Source organism: Bufo gargarizans, chromosome 5, assembly GCF_014858855.1.
Source record: "Bufo gargarizans isolate SCDJY-AF-19 chromosome 5, ASM1485885v1, whole genome shotgun sequence".
Lineage (NCBI taxonomy): Eukaryota > Metazoa > Chordata > Amphibia > Anura > Bufonidae > Bufo > Bufo gargarizans.
Window position 1 is genome coordinate 23,932,890 of NC_058084.1, and position 16,105 is coordinate 23,948,994.

The 16,105-nt window shown below is 44.9% G+C and overlaps 1 protein-coding gene across 3 annotated transcripts in view; it reads left to right on the forward strand.

Moving 5' to 3' along the window:
- LOC122939424 (cytochrome P450 2C29-like) overlaps positions 1-16,105 on the forward strand; it is a 298,684-nt gene that overhangs the window by 228,828 nt on the left and 53,751 nt on the right. For all 3 annotated transcript variants that reach the window (XM_044295488.1, XM_044295489.1, XM_044295490.1), the window contains one exon: positions 6,587-6,728. In XM_044295488.1, the coding sequence (XP_044151423.1) occupies positions 6,587-6,728 (142 nt within the window). The remainder of the gene's footprint in view (positions 1-6,586; positions 6,729-16,105) is intronic.

A 16,105-nucleotide genomic window follows, 5' to 3' on the forward strand; every position in this document is an offset into this window, starting at 1 on the left:
CCTAGTATTTAGGCGCTGGGTGACCGGTATGGATTTAGTGACAGAATTAGACTGGGATATGGCCAAAAAATAACCACACTATTGCTGGTTAAATGCACTTGGTGTGACAGCTTCACCCTGATGTAGGCTTTAGCCAAAAAACAACCACACCATTGAGGGTTAAATGCACTTGGTGACAGGCGCAGCTTGCCCCTGATGTAGTATATGGCCAAAAAATAAACAGACTATTGCTGGTTAAATGCACTTGGTGTGACAGCTTCACCCTGATGTAGGCTTTAGCCAAAAAACAACCACACCATTGAGGGTTAAATGCACTTGGTGACAGGCGCAGCTTGCCCCTGATTTTGTATATGGCCAAAAAATAAACAGACTATTGCTGGTTAAATGCACTTGGTGTGACAGCTTCACCCTGATGTAGGCTTTAGCCAAAAAACAACCACACCATTGAGGGTTAAATGCACTTGGTCGCAGCTTGTGCTGGCGCACCACAAGACACAAAATGGCCGCCGATCACCCCAGAAAAAAGTGACTGACAAACGGTCTGGGCAGCCTAAAAACAGTGAGCAATTGAGTATCAGCAGCTCAATGATGCACAGCTGCAGATCGATCGATTAATCAAGTCCTTTGGAGGAGTTAATCTGCCTAATCTCGCCCTACTGTCGCAGCTGCAACCTCTCCCTACGCTGATCAGAGCAGAGTGACAGGCGGCGCTATGTGACTCCAGCTTAAATAGAGGCTGGGTCACATGGTGCTCTGGCCAATCACAGCCATGCCAATAGTAGGCATGGCTGTGACGGCCTCTTGGGGCAAGTAGTATGACGCTTGTTGATTGGCTGCTTTGCAGCCTTTCAAAAAGCGCCAAGAAAGCGTCACAAAAGCGCCAAGAAAGCGACGAACACCGAACCCGAACCCGGACTTTTACGAAAATGTCCGGGTTCGGGTCCGTGTCACGGACACCCCAAAATTCGGTACGAACCCGAACTATACAGTTCGAGTTCGCTCATCCCTATTAATAATAAAATCATTAAATACCAAACTATGACAAATTAAAAAGTTTAAAAAGTTTTATTCATTTGCCTTTATTTACAATGCAACAAGTTACATTTTTCAACAACACTGTAGGGTATGCGCGTTTGTGTGTAAGTATAGCAACATATACATAATTGATTAATGCGCTTTGTTACAAAGATACGCACAACACGGGCATTTTTTTTTTATCGTAAAAATGTTTTAGGCATTTTCAAAAGACATTCCTTTAGTGATACAATGTAAGATATAGATGTAGTAATGTCCACAGACCAAACTATTGGTGTCCTGTATTTGTCTGTTTTAATACCTTATAGTCTTAGAATAAAAAATAAATAAAAATAATACATTCACCAGGAAATATTTCATTTGCGGGTGAGAATCCATAACTATAAAAAAAATAGATACATCATTTGTGTATAATATAATTAAAATCCAGTGCTTTCCCCCGCTGATACGAATTGTCCATATTTACAATACAGGCCGTCGGATGGTCAATCATTTCATTACTCGGTAAATAGCACGGAAATACACCTTTAACCCCTTAAGGACACAGCCTTATTACACCTTAGGACCAGGCCATTTTTTGCAAAGTGCTGATAACTTTAAAACGCTTTGACTTATCCAGGCCATTCTGAGATTGTTTTTTCGTCACATATTGTACTTCATGACACTGGTAAAATGAAGTCAAAAAAATATTTCAGTTTCTCTACTTCTGTAATACATAGTAATACCCCCAAAAATTGTGATGACTTTACATTCCCCATATGTCTACTTCATGTTTGAATTATTTTGGGAATGATATTTTCTTTTTTGGGGATTTTATAAGGCTTAGAAGTTTAGAAGCAAATCTTACATAATAGAAACCACCCAAAAATAACCCCATCTAAGAAACTACACGCCTCAAGGTATTCAAAACTTATTTTACATACGTTGTTAACCTTTTAGGTGCTGCACAAGAGTTATTGGCAAATGGGGATGAAATTTGAAAATTTCATTTTTTTGTCTAATTTTTCATTTTAATCCATTTTTTCCACTAACAAAGCAAGGGTTAACAGCCAAACAAGACTGTATCTTTATTGCCCTGACTCTGCCGTTTACAGAAACACCCAATATGTGGTCGTACACTACTGTACGGCCAGACAGCGGGGCGTAGAGTGAAAGGTGCGCCGTTTGGTTTTTGGAGGGCTGATTTTTATGGACCGGTTTATTTACACCGTGTCCTGTTTCAACCCCCCTGATGCACCCCTGGAGTAGAAACTCCCTAAAAGGGACCCCATTTTGGAAACTACGGGATAAGGTGGCATTTTTTTGGGGACTATTTTTAGGGTAAATATGATTTTTGGTTGCTCTATATTACATTTTTGTGAGGCAAGGTTATCAAAAATTGAAATTCTGAAATTTCATCTCCATTTGCCATTAACTGTTGAGGAACACCTAAAGGGTTAATAAAGTTTGTATAATCAGTTTTGAATACCTTGAGGGGTGTAGTTTCTTAGATGGGGTCACTTTTAGGGAGTTTTTACTCTAGGGGGGCATCAGGGGGGCTTCAAAAGGGACATGGTGTCAATAAAAAAGGCCATCAAAATCGGCCTTCCAGAAACCATGTCGGTCCTTTCCTTTTGCGGCCTCCCTTTTACTGATACAGCAGTTTGCGACCACAAATTTGGCGTTTCTGTAAACTGCAGTATCAGGGTAATAAATATTAAGTTTTGTTTGGTTGTTAACCCTTGTTTTGTTACCGGAAAAAATGGATTGAAATGGAAAAGTGCCAAAAATAGCGGTTTTGGCACCGTTTTATTTTTTTACCGTGTTAATCTGGGGGGTTAGGTCATGGGATATTCTTATAGAGGAGATTCTTACGGACGCGGCAATACCTAATAAGTCTACTTTTTTTTTACAATTATTTAGATTTTAGACTATATTATCCTTTTTGATACACCAAATTTTTTTGGGGGTATCTCTAAAGTCTAAGGGTCATTTTTTTATTTATTTTTATCTGATTATCTTATGTGGGGGCTCAGTTTTTGCGGGATGAGACAACGGTTTTATTGCCACTATTTTGGGGGCTATATGACTTTTTGATTGCTTGCTATTAAACTTTTTATTATGTAAGGTGACAAAAAAACGTACCTTAATTTATTTTTTTCTGGACCGTGATTATCTGGGGGGTTAGGTCATGAGGTATTTTTATAGAGGAGATTATTACCGACGCGGCGATACCTAATATGTCTACTTTTAATAAATTATTTTCGTTTTTTTGGGTGTCTCAAGTCTGAGAACCAGTTTTTTTTATCCGATGTCAGTGCTAAATTGGGATATAAATGTAGTACTCCATGGAAGTGTGATACTCCCTGAAGCAACCGTCAATGCAGAGGCCCAGATGATCGGGGCACGTGTCGCACTGAGTAGTTGTGTCCTTCCGTATCCCCCTCCTGCGACACACTCTGCACTTTTTTGGGGTTCGTCCCTTCTTTCCAGTATGGGGGACCACACCTGGAAAGTGTTGGCCAGGGATGATCCGGGCACCTACAGTACCTGAGGTACTCCGGCCTGCTCTTTCCCGGTCCGAAAAGATCAGGGCCTTGAGGACTGCCTCATAGAACTGGAGGAATGTCCCTGTGCTGCCAGCGCTTCGGGATAGTACAAAAGAGTTGTACATGGCAACCTGTACCAGGTAGACCGCAACTTTTTTGTACCATGCCCGGGTTTTGCGCATGGCGTTATATGGCTTAAGGACTTGATCCAGAGAGATCAACTCCTCCCATATACCGATTGTAGTCGACGATACAATCGGGCTTGAGGACCGTTGCCGCGGTACCTCGCACAGGCACAAGGACAGTACAAGGTCATCCCTCTTGTCCTTATATCTGACCAGCAACAGGTTTCCACTTGTAAGGACACGGGTCTCACCCCTGGGGATAGGTACCTGGAGGGGGTGGGTAGGGAGGCCGCGTTGATTTTTCCACACAGTCCCACAAGCAGATGTGGATCTAGCGGCGAGGGACTGAAACAAGGGGATACTAGTATAAACGTTATCCACGTACAGGTGTAACCCTTATCTAGCAGTGGGTGCATAAGGTCCCACACAAGTTTCCCGCTAACACCCAGAGTGGGGGGACATTCTGGGGGTTGAATAAGGGAATCTCGTCCCTCGTACACACAAAACTTGTAAGTGTACCCTGAGGTACTCTCACAAAGTTTGTACAGCTTCATGCCATACCTCGCCCACTTAGAGGGAACATACTGGCGGAAAATGAGTCTCCCCTTGAAACCAATGAGAGACTCATCAACCGCGACCTCCCTTCCAGGTATAAAGGCCTGTACAAATTTGGCCCCAAATTGATCGAAGTCAGCATACGCAAGAAGAAAAAAATGCTTGCACCCCAAAAAAAGTTGTGGGGGGAGGGGGGAAAGCTGCAGCACCCCTGGGGGGTCTAGGGTCACACAGCTGTGCTGTGGACCCCAGACACCCGATTTAGGGTGATGCAACAATTTTTTTTATTTTTTTTTCTCACTAACTTTCCCTGTTTATCCCTGCCTAACCTAACCTTTCACTAACCTTTCCCTAAATACCTGGGTCTTGCTTGGGGTGCTGGGGCACAGATGGGGTGCTGGCTGATGATCCTTGCACAGATGGGGATTCTGGCTCTGAGATCTACGGCTTCCGGACTGAAAAGGAGGAAGAGAGGAGCACTGCAGTAATTTGAACTGCCCGCCCCTGCAGCCGACCAATCAGAGCCGATCCTGAGAGGTGATGTCACATCACCTCTCAGGATCGCAGGATGGTGATTGGTGGTGTATTATCACACTACCGATCACCATCCTGTTCTGGAATGAATTGACCTGCAGTTTGCTGCGATCGCCGACACGGGTGGGGGGGGGGGTGTCACAGGACCCCCCGGCGCATTGACCCAAGGTGCCTGCTCAATGATTTGAGCAGGCTCTGGGTTCCGATGCTGTGCGGCAGTGATCGGAAATACACATGACGCACCGGTACGTCATGTGTCCTTAAGTACCAGGACAACATGCCATACCGGTACGTCATGTGTCCGGAACAGGTTAATGATGCGAACATTGCTAATTCTGTTTGCGTCCTCTACCACTAGGCTTATCTTCTCACTCCAATATTATTGGGAATAGTTACAGACCTCTCTCTGGCAAGGTGAAAAAGCCTTTATCCTGAATAACCCCCATAGGTTTAACCATTGTATACAAATTCAAGAGAACATTTATAAGTTATTAACAAAAGCATATAAAATCACTATGTTCCTGTACATGCTTAGCCCAAATATCCCAAGCATTTGCTGGAACAGTGACAACAAGATCCGGCACTGAATACCACAAAGCAAATTCAAACCCACAAGAAGTCTGTGCGCCTGGTACATGGTATAATGGCAGAAGTTAAAAGCCCTGGTAAAAGTTTGGCCTGATGCACAAGACACATTATCGGTCCGCAAAATGTGGTTCCGTTGTTCTGTGATCCGTGTCCGTTTTTGTTTCCGTGTGTCTTCCTTTATTTTTGGAGGCTCACCAGGCATGAAGGAAAGTAAAAAAAAAGTCTAAGTCAAGTTTGCCATGCAAATGATAGGAAAAAAATGGACGCGGATGCGCGGACATGGATGACAATCTTGTGTGCCTCCGCGTTTTTTCACGGTCCCACTAACTTGAATGGGTCCGCAAACCGTTTTACGTGAAAAAAATAGGACAGGTTATATTTTTTGACGGACTGGAACCAAGGATCACGGACGCGGATGACAAACGGTGCATTAGCCGAGTTTTTAATGGAATCATTGAAAGTCAAAGGGTCCGCAGGAAATCACGAAAAACCGAACAACGGACACGGAATAAAAAAACGGTCGTGTGCATGAGGCCTTTCTTGTCCTTTATTTACGCTTTTTACATGTCATCTAAGCACAAACTCCCTAACCGTCTACTTGGCACATGAAATTATATTGTTGATTTGATTATCTAGAGTTGATTTCCTGCTACAATAGTGCACCTCTCTTTCGATCGCCCCCCCCCCCCCCCCCCCTCTTTCTCTGCCTTCTCTGTTTTCCTCCTATTTTTCTACTTCTGACATTTTAAGTTTCTGGGTTCTAACAATGGCTTTGGATGCTATATATCTGGATGATGATTTTCTTGGACACTTCTCTGAGTTATTAGACTACATCCCTTTCTACGCTTTCTCATGAGAGGTCCGACACAGTTTGGTTGGCTTTATTTTATTTAGATGCCAGATTCCAAAAGATTTATGTACCATCTATAAACGTGTTGTTTTTTGTTAATATCTTTAAAAAGAGTAAAAAGAAAATGTACAAAAAAGTGATCATAAACCACAAGCCTTTTATCTACCCCAGCCTCAGATGGACAAGCCCAAAGCATGTTTAGCCATATCACCAATGGTCATTATAGCCAAGCATGTTCTGGTACCTGCTTAGGTTTGCCTGGTGCTGATCTTGGTGGTGAAGAAAAGCATAGCTTACCTGTCATGTACACCATAATAAAGACATATCCAACATAATCATCACATTCCTGACAATGTTTTTTGCTTCCTCAGGTGGAACATGAGATGGATCCAGATTTCTGTGACACTAGTCTCCTTGCAATAGTTACAGGACTATTAGCAGCAGCAACTCATACAACGACTTCTACCCTAAAATTCAGCCTGGTGCTCATGGCCCATTATCCAGAGATACAAGGTATGAACATCACTGGCCATGTAGTTAGAAGTTTTTAAGGTGTGAACTAAATGAAGAAATGCAGAATAATAGAGGAGTGAAAATAAGGAGTTCTCAAAACTTTGCAAAGCAACAATACAGGATAAAGAGTCTGAAGAAACTGGGTCCTCATGTTGGCTCCTTACATATACACTGACGAGCTAAAGGGTAACAATGTTTTGAACTTTTGACTTTCAGGCTCCATATCTCACCATCCACGACAGCTTTTAATGTGAGACTCCCATCATCCTATAGACAATCATATTGGCTATTAGTGTTGGGCGCGAATATTCGAATCGTCACTTTGAGAATTCTTGAATATTTAGAATATAGTGATATATATTTGTATTTTTGAATATTCAATTTTCTTTTCCATCTGAACAGATGATCCCTCCCTGCTTCCTGCTTGTGGCCAATGAGAAGGCTGCAATGTCTTTGACTGATCTTAGCAAAATCCCTAGTAACCAATTGGAAAGCTGCCTACCCCTTACTATATAAGAACCTCCCCAGCGGCCATTTTATACACTTTTTTAAAGTTTTGAGAGAGAGAGCAGTGTCATTGCTGTTGTCACGGTAGGTAGGTAAGCAGGGAAATAACCAAACACAGGAAAAAAAACTGAACAATTGACTAGGCCCAAAAGCTAGGGAGAAAAGGGCCACCTCCTAGCGATCCCTAAGGTTTTCCCTATACTGCTGTGCACATGTGCATACAATTATGGTGGATATGCACATGCTTTCTTGCCTAAGTCTATATACCCTGGGAAAACCCTGAGCAGTAGGGAAAGGGGAAGAGGCGACCTGCTTCTTCAAACGGGAGGAAGCAAGCGTCTCCCTAGAGGCCTAGATAAAAGACACCAAGGGAAGAAACAGAGAGGACTTATCTTGAGCTGAGCTGGAGAAGACGATCCACAACACATCCAAAGCCCACAGGAATGAACTATAACCCGCACAGGCCACTGGGAGAAGGAGGAATAAATAGCCTCGCTAACAATCAACCCAGTACACCTGAGGGAAGGTGGATCCAGCTCAAACCCAAACCAAAACAAAGAGAAGAGTCAGACATGTGCTGCCAGCCTGGCAGATCTCCGCACATTCACAGCTGTGCTCTGTGCTTTCCACTCATTACATTAGATATTTAGTTAGTTAGCTTATATATTTATATATATTATAATATAAATAGTTAGATTGAGATAGTTAGTGCAGGTTATATCCTGATATAGTGTAGCTGATAGGTTCTGCTGTCCATACATACATGTTACAGACAGTGCTGTGATGTCACAACAATAATATTTGCATCATTAGTGCTGATTAGCACAATCGCAAATATATTGGAGCACTCTATCTGCATATAAAGCTATTGTAATGTTCTGCCGTGCCGACCATTTTCTCCAGTCTCAGGAAACTTCTAGAAGCTTGAAAAATGTAGTAAAAGTGACCCACGCCTGTATTGCACGTGCATTATGTGGATATTACATTGCCGACTTTCACAATCAAGGAAATAATCACGATTTTTCGAATGCGCGAATATATGACAAAATATTCTACAAAATATTTGTAAAATATTGTGAATTTGAATATTGCCTCTGCCGCTCATCACTATTGGATATCTCATGCATAAATTGGACTTCTCCAACCTCAACGCCCAGGTTCAAGCCTACCAAAACTATGGCCAGTCTCTGATGCATACCCAGTTCCCTGTCCACATGGATCTTTTGGGCAGGCAGACTGTAACAGTGGCCCGAAGCGGCACTGCACTCTCTCTTTCTTCTTTCTTGCCCTGCTCCAGTGTCATCTTGGAGAGGGTTTTCATAATCGAGGGGGGCGTAGTGTCACCCAAAAGGACAAAGTTGTCCTCCACTAGTGTCCAAAACATTACTTTGGATTTTTTATATTTTTTTGCTGGGTGGAGAGTTTAACGCAGTTGTAATTTAAAACATAATTTTTTTTGGGCTGGGTAAACACGGTTGAAAATTAGATTTTTTTTTTTTTTTGGGGGGGGTAAATTTAATGAGGCGGCATATGTACATGATTACTGTATTAATACAGAAATTTTGTCACAGTCCAGTCAGGCTCCATGCGATCAATAGACCTCTCCTTGCTCCCGTTGCCATCTTGCCACTCTTGCCATCTGTCTGCCTGCCTGCCTACCATCACGCTCTGTATGGCTTCTACTGCGGCCTGTATCATTCCACTAATGCTACTTTTCAACCATCCTGTTCCCCAAGGATCCTTTTTTTTTATCCCATAACACCGTGTGTATTTACATATAATTAGTAAGAAAATACCAGCGCACACTCAAAGCTTATATGCAAATAAAAATTATGTTATTGTGACATATCCTCCATATAGTATAAGAGTAAGTGACTGAATCTTTATATTTCGGTCAATGACAGGCCTTGGTCACAAGAGTCACAAAAAAAAACAAAAGCACATTATTAATGAGCAGAGGAATTTTAGCAAGCTGTAGTATAGTGGGTCTGTTATATGGGGAAAGCTAAATGAAAAAAAGAGGCAAAATAAAACCTAGTACATAGAGAAAAGGGAAAGTGCAGGTCAAGGCCTGTATACATGTTTACTAGAGTGTGGCCAGAGTAAATACAGCTATAGTGTGGGCCCAAGACTGAATGCAGACATGGGTAGTATTGGGCCCACACTATAGCTCTATTTATGCATGTCCGGGTCACTCAGACATCATTTACTATTGCTTTCATTGAAATCCAGAGCTTGGGGAGGGGGAAAAAAATCATTACAAATAAATGTAAAGAGATAACATGTTTTGCTAAAAAATTCTAGTTCTAGAAGGCGGAGGAGGGTTATATACCAACTTTCAAGGAAATTGGAGCAGCTTCAGTTTGGCCCAAATCGATTAAGGCCCGAACCAAACTTTTTCAAAAAGTTGGGGAACCTGATCCAAAACGAATCTCGACTGGTTCACTCCTCTCTAGTGCAATAAGCACACTTTTCAGCATCACCAGCAGTGTACATTTTTGTTCTTGGAGACCTTAGTGTCATACTCATACTGTACACTACTTTTCAGGCAAGTGGAGCACTCCTAATTCAGGTTGAATTTATTAAAGGGGTTTATGTCATTAAAGGGGTATTTAAAGGGGATAGGTGATCAGTATCTGATTGATGAGGGTCCGAGACCTGGGCCCCCCGCAGATCAGCTGTTTGAGAAGGCACTGGCACTCCTATGAGCACCTCAGCCTTCTCTCTGCTTTCTCTTGGCCATGTGACGTCACATTCATGGGTCGCGTGGCCTAGGAGCAGCTCAGCCTCCTAGAAGTGAATGGGGCTGGGCACGATACCAAGCATGGCCACTATACAACAGTCTGTGCTCTGCTTGGTGAGCAGAGAGAAGGCCGTAGCACTACAGTGAGTGCCGGCACCTTCTCAAACAGCGCGGGTGTCAGATCCCGATCAGATACTGATGACCTATCCAGAGGACAGTTTATCTGTATAAAAATCTTTGAAAACCCTTTTAAACATATTAGCTTAATGTGTTTATTACATGCAGAAAAGCCTACACCCTACATCTTTCAAAGAGTGCAGTGTATTGAGGCCCCTCTCCCTTGCCCCTAGGCAGATTTGCAAGTGGAGGCTTCCATCTTAGGACAGGTTGCTTGTGGCCATTTTAAATTGTTCATTAAATCTCTCCTCTTAAGTCTCGTTTTTTGGGGAAGACAAGATTTCATTTTGTTATTACAAAAACACAATTTTCAGCAATTTTTTTAACACTAGGAACCGGATCCTGCATTAATGCATTTCAATGTAAAATAATGCGGGATCTGGCATTCCGGCAAGTGTTCCGGAATTTTGGATGGAGAAAATACTGCAGCATGCTGTGGTATTTTCGCCTTCCAAAAAACGTACAGTGACTGAATTGAAGACATCCTGATGCATCCTGAACGGATTGCTTTCCATTCAGAATGCCTTAGTATTGAGCCCCTAGGATGGAAATCAATACTGTAAAAGTTTAACGCAAGTGTGAAAGTACCCTAATACCCCATTTACTTTCCACATTACACCCACAAACTATTTTATTGAGATTTTATGTGATGTGATAGACGAACACAATGTATCAAGTATTTGTGAAGTGAAAAGAAAATAATTGGTTTTCAAAATATTTAATAAATAAAAATCTGGAAAGTGTGGTGTGCAGCCACCCTGTACTCTGATACCCGTAAATAAAATCCAGTGTGACCAATTGCCTTCAGAAGTCACCTACCTAATTAGTAAATAGACTTCTCCTGTGTGTAATGTCTTCTCAGTATAACTCCAGCTGTTCTGTGAAGGCCTCAGAGGTTTGTTAGAGAACATTAGTGATCAAACAGCATCTTGAAAACCAAGGAGCACACCAGACAGGCCAGGGATAAAGTTGTGGAGAAGTGTAAAGCAGGTTTAGGTCCGAAAATGGAAGGAGTATGGCACAACTGCAAACCTACCAAGACCTGGCCGTCCACCTAATCTGACAGCCCAGGCAAGGAGAGAAGAAGCAAAGAGGCCCAAGATCACTCTGGAAGAGCTGCAGAGATCCACAGCTCAGGTAGGAGAATCTGTCCACAGGACAACTATTCGTCGTGTACGTACTCCACAAATCTGGCCTTTATGTTTTTGAAAAAAAGAGATAAGAAGTCCCATTTGCAGTTTTCCACATGTCATGTAGGGGACACAGCAAACATGTTGAAGAAGGTGCCCTGCTCAGATGAGACCAAAGTGGAACTTTTTGGCCAAAATGCAAAACGCTATGTGTGGCGGAAAACTAACACTGCACATCCCCCTGAACTCACCGTGAAACATGTTGGTGGCAACATCATGCTGGGGGGAAGCTTTTCTTCAGTAGCGACAGGGAAGCTAGTCAGAGTTGATGGGAAGATGGATGGCGGTAAATACAGGGCAATCCTGGAGGAAAATCTGGCAGAGGCTGCAAAAGACTTGAGACTGGGGTGGAGGTTCATCTTCTGGCAGGACAACATCCCTAAACATCCAGCCAGAGCTACAATGGAAGGGTTTAGATCAAAGCTTATTCATGTGTTAGAATTGCCCAGTCACAGTCCAGACCTAAATCCCATTTAGAATCTGTGGCAAGACCTGAAAATTGCTCTTTACAGACGCCTTCCATCTAATCTGACTAAGCCTCTTAATGTGCAAAGCTGGTAGAGATATACCCCAAAAGACTTGTAGTTGAAAGGTGGTCCTACAAATTATTGACTAAGAGGGGCTGAATAAAAAGGCACACAACACTTTTATTTATAAAAAATTATGAAAGCCATGTATCATTTTCTTTCCACTTCGCACATACTGTACCTGCTACTTTGTGTTGTTCTATCACATACAATCCCAATAAACAACCTTTAAGTTTGCGGGTGTAAAGTAAAAAAAAATTGGAAAAGTTGAAGGGGTATGAATACTTTTTTAAGGCACTGTAAATAGGACTTTATAACAAAATACTTCCAAATACTTTCAAATGCACAATTGGACATAGGACTAGAGTTGAGCGAACACCTGGATGTTCGGGTTCGAGAAGTTCGGCCGAACATCCCGGAAATGTTCGGGTTCGGGATCCGAACCCGATCCGAACTTCGTCCCGAACCCGAACCCCATTGAAGTCAATGGGGACCCGAACTTTTCGGCACTAAAACGGCTGTAAAACAGCCCAGGAAAGGGCTAGAGGGCTGCAAAAGGCAGCAACATGTAGGTAAATCCCCTGCAAACAAATGTGGATAGGGAAATAAATTAAAATAAAAATTAAATAAATAAAAATTAACCAAAATCAATTGGAGAGAGGTTCCATAGCAGAGAATCTGGCTTCCCGTCACCCACCACTGGAACAGTCCATTCTCAGATATTTAGGCCCCGGCACCCAGGCAGAGGAGAGAGGTCCCGTAACAGACAATCTGGCTTCATGTCAGCAGAGAATCAGTCTTCATGTCATAGCAGAGAATCAGGCTTCACGTCAGCCACCACTGCAACAGTCCATTGTCATAAATTTAGGCCCAGCACCCAGGCAGAGGAGAGAGGTCCCGTAACAGAGGATCTGGCTTCATGTCAGCAGAGAATCAGTCTGCATGTCATAGCAGAGAATCAGGCTTCACGTCAGCCACCACTGCAACAGTCCATTGGCATATATTTAGGCCTAGCACCCAGGCAGAGGAGAGAGGTCCCGTAACAGACAATCTGGCTTCATGTCAGCAGAGAATCAGTCTGCATGTCATAGCAGAGAATCAGGCTTCACGTCAGCCACCACTGCAACAATCCATTGGCATATATTTAGGCCTAGCACACTGGCAGAGGAGAGAGGTCCCGTAACAGACAATCTGGCTTCATGACAGCAGAGAATCAGTCTGCATGTCATAGCAGAGAATGAGGCTTCACGTCACCCACCACTGCAACAGTCCATTGGCATATATTTAGGCCTAGCACACAGGCAGAGCAGAGAGGTCCCGTAACAGACAATCTGGCTTCATGACAGCAGAGAATCAGTCTGCATGTCATAGCAGAGAATGAGGCTTCACGTCACCCACCACTGCAACAGTCCATTTTCATAAATTTAGGCCCAGCACCCAGGCAGAGGAGAGAGGTCCCGTAACAGAGGATCTGGCTTCATGTCAGCAGAGAATCAGTCTGCATGTCATAGCAGAGAATCAGGCTTCACGTCAGCCACCACTGCAACAGTCCATTGTCATAAATTTAGGCCCAGCACCCAGGCAGAGGAGAGAGGTCCCGTAACAGACAATCTGGCTTCATGTCAGCAGAGAATTAGTCTGCATGTCATAGCAGAGAATGAGGCTTCACGTCAGCCACCACTGCAACAGTCCATTGGCATATATTTAGGCCTAGCACCCAGGCAGAGGAGAGAGGTCCCGTAACAGAGGATCTGGCTTCATGTCAGCAGAGAATCAGTCTGCATGTCATAGCAGAGAATCAGGCTTCACGTCAGCCACCACTGCAACAGTCCATTGTCATAAATTTAGGCCCAGCACCCAGGCAGAGGAGAGAGGTCCCGTAACAGACAATCTGGCTTCATGTCAGCAGAGAATTAGTCTGCATGTCATAGCAGAGAATGAGGCTTCACGTCAGCCACCACTGCAACAGTCCATTGGCATATATTTAGGCCTAGCACACAGGCAGAGGAGAGGTTCATTCAACTTTGGGTAGCCTCGCAATATAATGGTAAAATGAAAATAAAAATAGGATTGAATGAGGAAGTGCCCTGGAGTCCAATAATATATGGTTATGGGGAGGTAGTTAATGTCTAATCTGGACAAGGGACGGACAGGTCCTGTGGGATCCATGCCTGGTTCATTTTTATGAACGTCAGCTTGTCCACATTGGCTGTAGACAGGCGGCTGCGTTTGTCTGTAATGACGCCCCCTGCCGTGCTGAATACACGTTCAGACAAAACGCTGGCTGCCGGGCAGGCCAGCACCTCCAAGGCATAAAAGGCTAGCTCTGGCCACGTGGACAATTTAGAGACCCAGAAGTTGAATGGGGCCGAACCATCAGTCAGTACGTGGAGGGGTGTGCACACGTACTGTTCCACCATGTTAGTGAAATGTTGCCTCCTGCTAACACGTTGCGTATCAGGTGGTGGTGCAGTTAGCTGTGGCGTGTTGACAAAAGTTTTCCACATCTCTGCCATGCTAACCCTGCCCTCAGAGGAGCTGGCCGTGACACAGCTGCCTTGGCGACCTCTTGCTCCTCCTCTGCCTTGGCCTTGGGCTTCCACTTGTTCCCCTGTGACATTTGGGAATGCTCTCAGTAGCGCGTCTACCAACGTGCGCTTGTACTCGCGCATCTTCCTATCACGCTCCAGTGCAGGAAGTAAGGTGGGCACATTGTCTTTGTAGCGTGGATCCAGCAGGGTGGCAACCCAGTAGTCCGCACAGGTTAAAATGTGGGCAACTCTGCTGTCGTTGCGCAGGCACTGCAGCATGTAGTCGCTCATGTGTGCCAGGCTGCCCAGGGGTAAGGACAAGCTGTCCTCTGTGGGAGGCGTATCGTCATCGTCCTGCCTTTCCCCCCAGCCACGCACCAGTGATGGACCCGAGCTGCGTTGGGTGCCACCCCGCTGTGACCATGCTTCATCCTCATCCTCCTCCACCTCCTCCTCATCCTCGTCCTCCTCGTCCTCCAGTAGTGGGCCCTGGCTGGCCACATTTGTACCTGGCCTCTGCTGTTGCCAAAAACCTCCCTCTGAGTCACTTCGAAGAGACTGGCCTGAAAGTGCTAAAAATGACCCCTCTTCCTCCTCCTCCTCCTCCTCCTCCTGGGCCACCTCCTCTTCCATCATCGCCCTAAGTGTTTTCTCAAGGAGACATAGAAGTGGTATTGTAACGCTGATAACGGTGTCATCGCCACTGGCCATGTTGGTGGAGTACTCGAAACAGCGCAACAGGGCACACAGGTCTCGCATGGAGGCCCAGTCATTGGTGGTGAAGTGGTGCTGTTCTGTAGTGCGACTGACCCGTGCGTGCTGCAGCTGAAACTCCACTATGGCCTGCTGCTGCTCGCACAGTCTGTCCAGCATGTGCAAGGTGGAGTTCCACCTGGTGGGCACGTCGCATATGAGGCGGTGAGCGGGAAGTTACGCTGTAGCGCAGACAGGCGAGCAGCAGCAGGATGTGAACGCCGGAAGCGCGAACAGACGGCCCGCACTTTATGCAGCAGCTCTGACATGTCGGGGTAGTTGTGAATGAACTTCTGCACCACCAAATTCAGCACATGCGCCAAGCAAGGGTTGTGCGTCAAATTGGCTAGTCCCAGAGCTGCAACGAGATTTCGCCCATTATCACACACCACCAGGCCGGGCTTGAGGCTCACCGGCAGCAACCACTCGTCGGTCTGTTGTTCAATACCCCGCCACAACTCCTGTGCGGTGTGGGGCCTGTCCCCCAAACATATGAGTTTCAGAATGGCCTGCTGACGTTTACCCCGGGCTGTGCTGAAGTTGGTGGTGAAGGTGTGTGGCTGACTGGATGAGCAGGTGGAAGAAGAGGAGGAGGAAGCCGAGAAGGAGGAGGTGGCAACAGGAGGCAAAGAATGTTGCCCTGCGATCCTTGGCGGCGGAAGGACGTGCGCCAAACAGCTCTCCGCCTGGGGCCCAGCTGCCACTACATTTACCCAGTGTGCAGTTAGGGAGATATAGCGTCCCTGGCCGTGCTTACTGGTCCACGTATCTGTGGTTAGGTGGACCTTGCTACAGATGGCGTTGCGCAGTGCACACTTGATTTTATCGGATACATGGTTGTGCAGGGAAGGCACGGCTCTCTTGGAGAAGTAGTGCCGGCTGGGAACAACATACTGTGGGACAGCAAGCGACATGAGCTGTTTGAAGCTGTCTGTGTCCACCAGCCTAA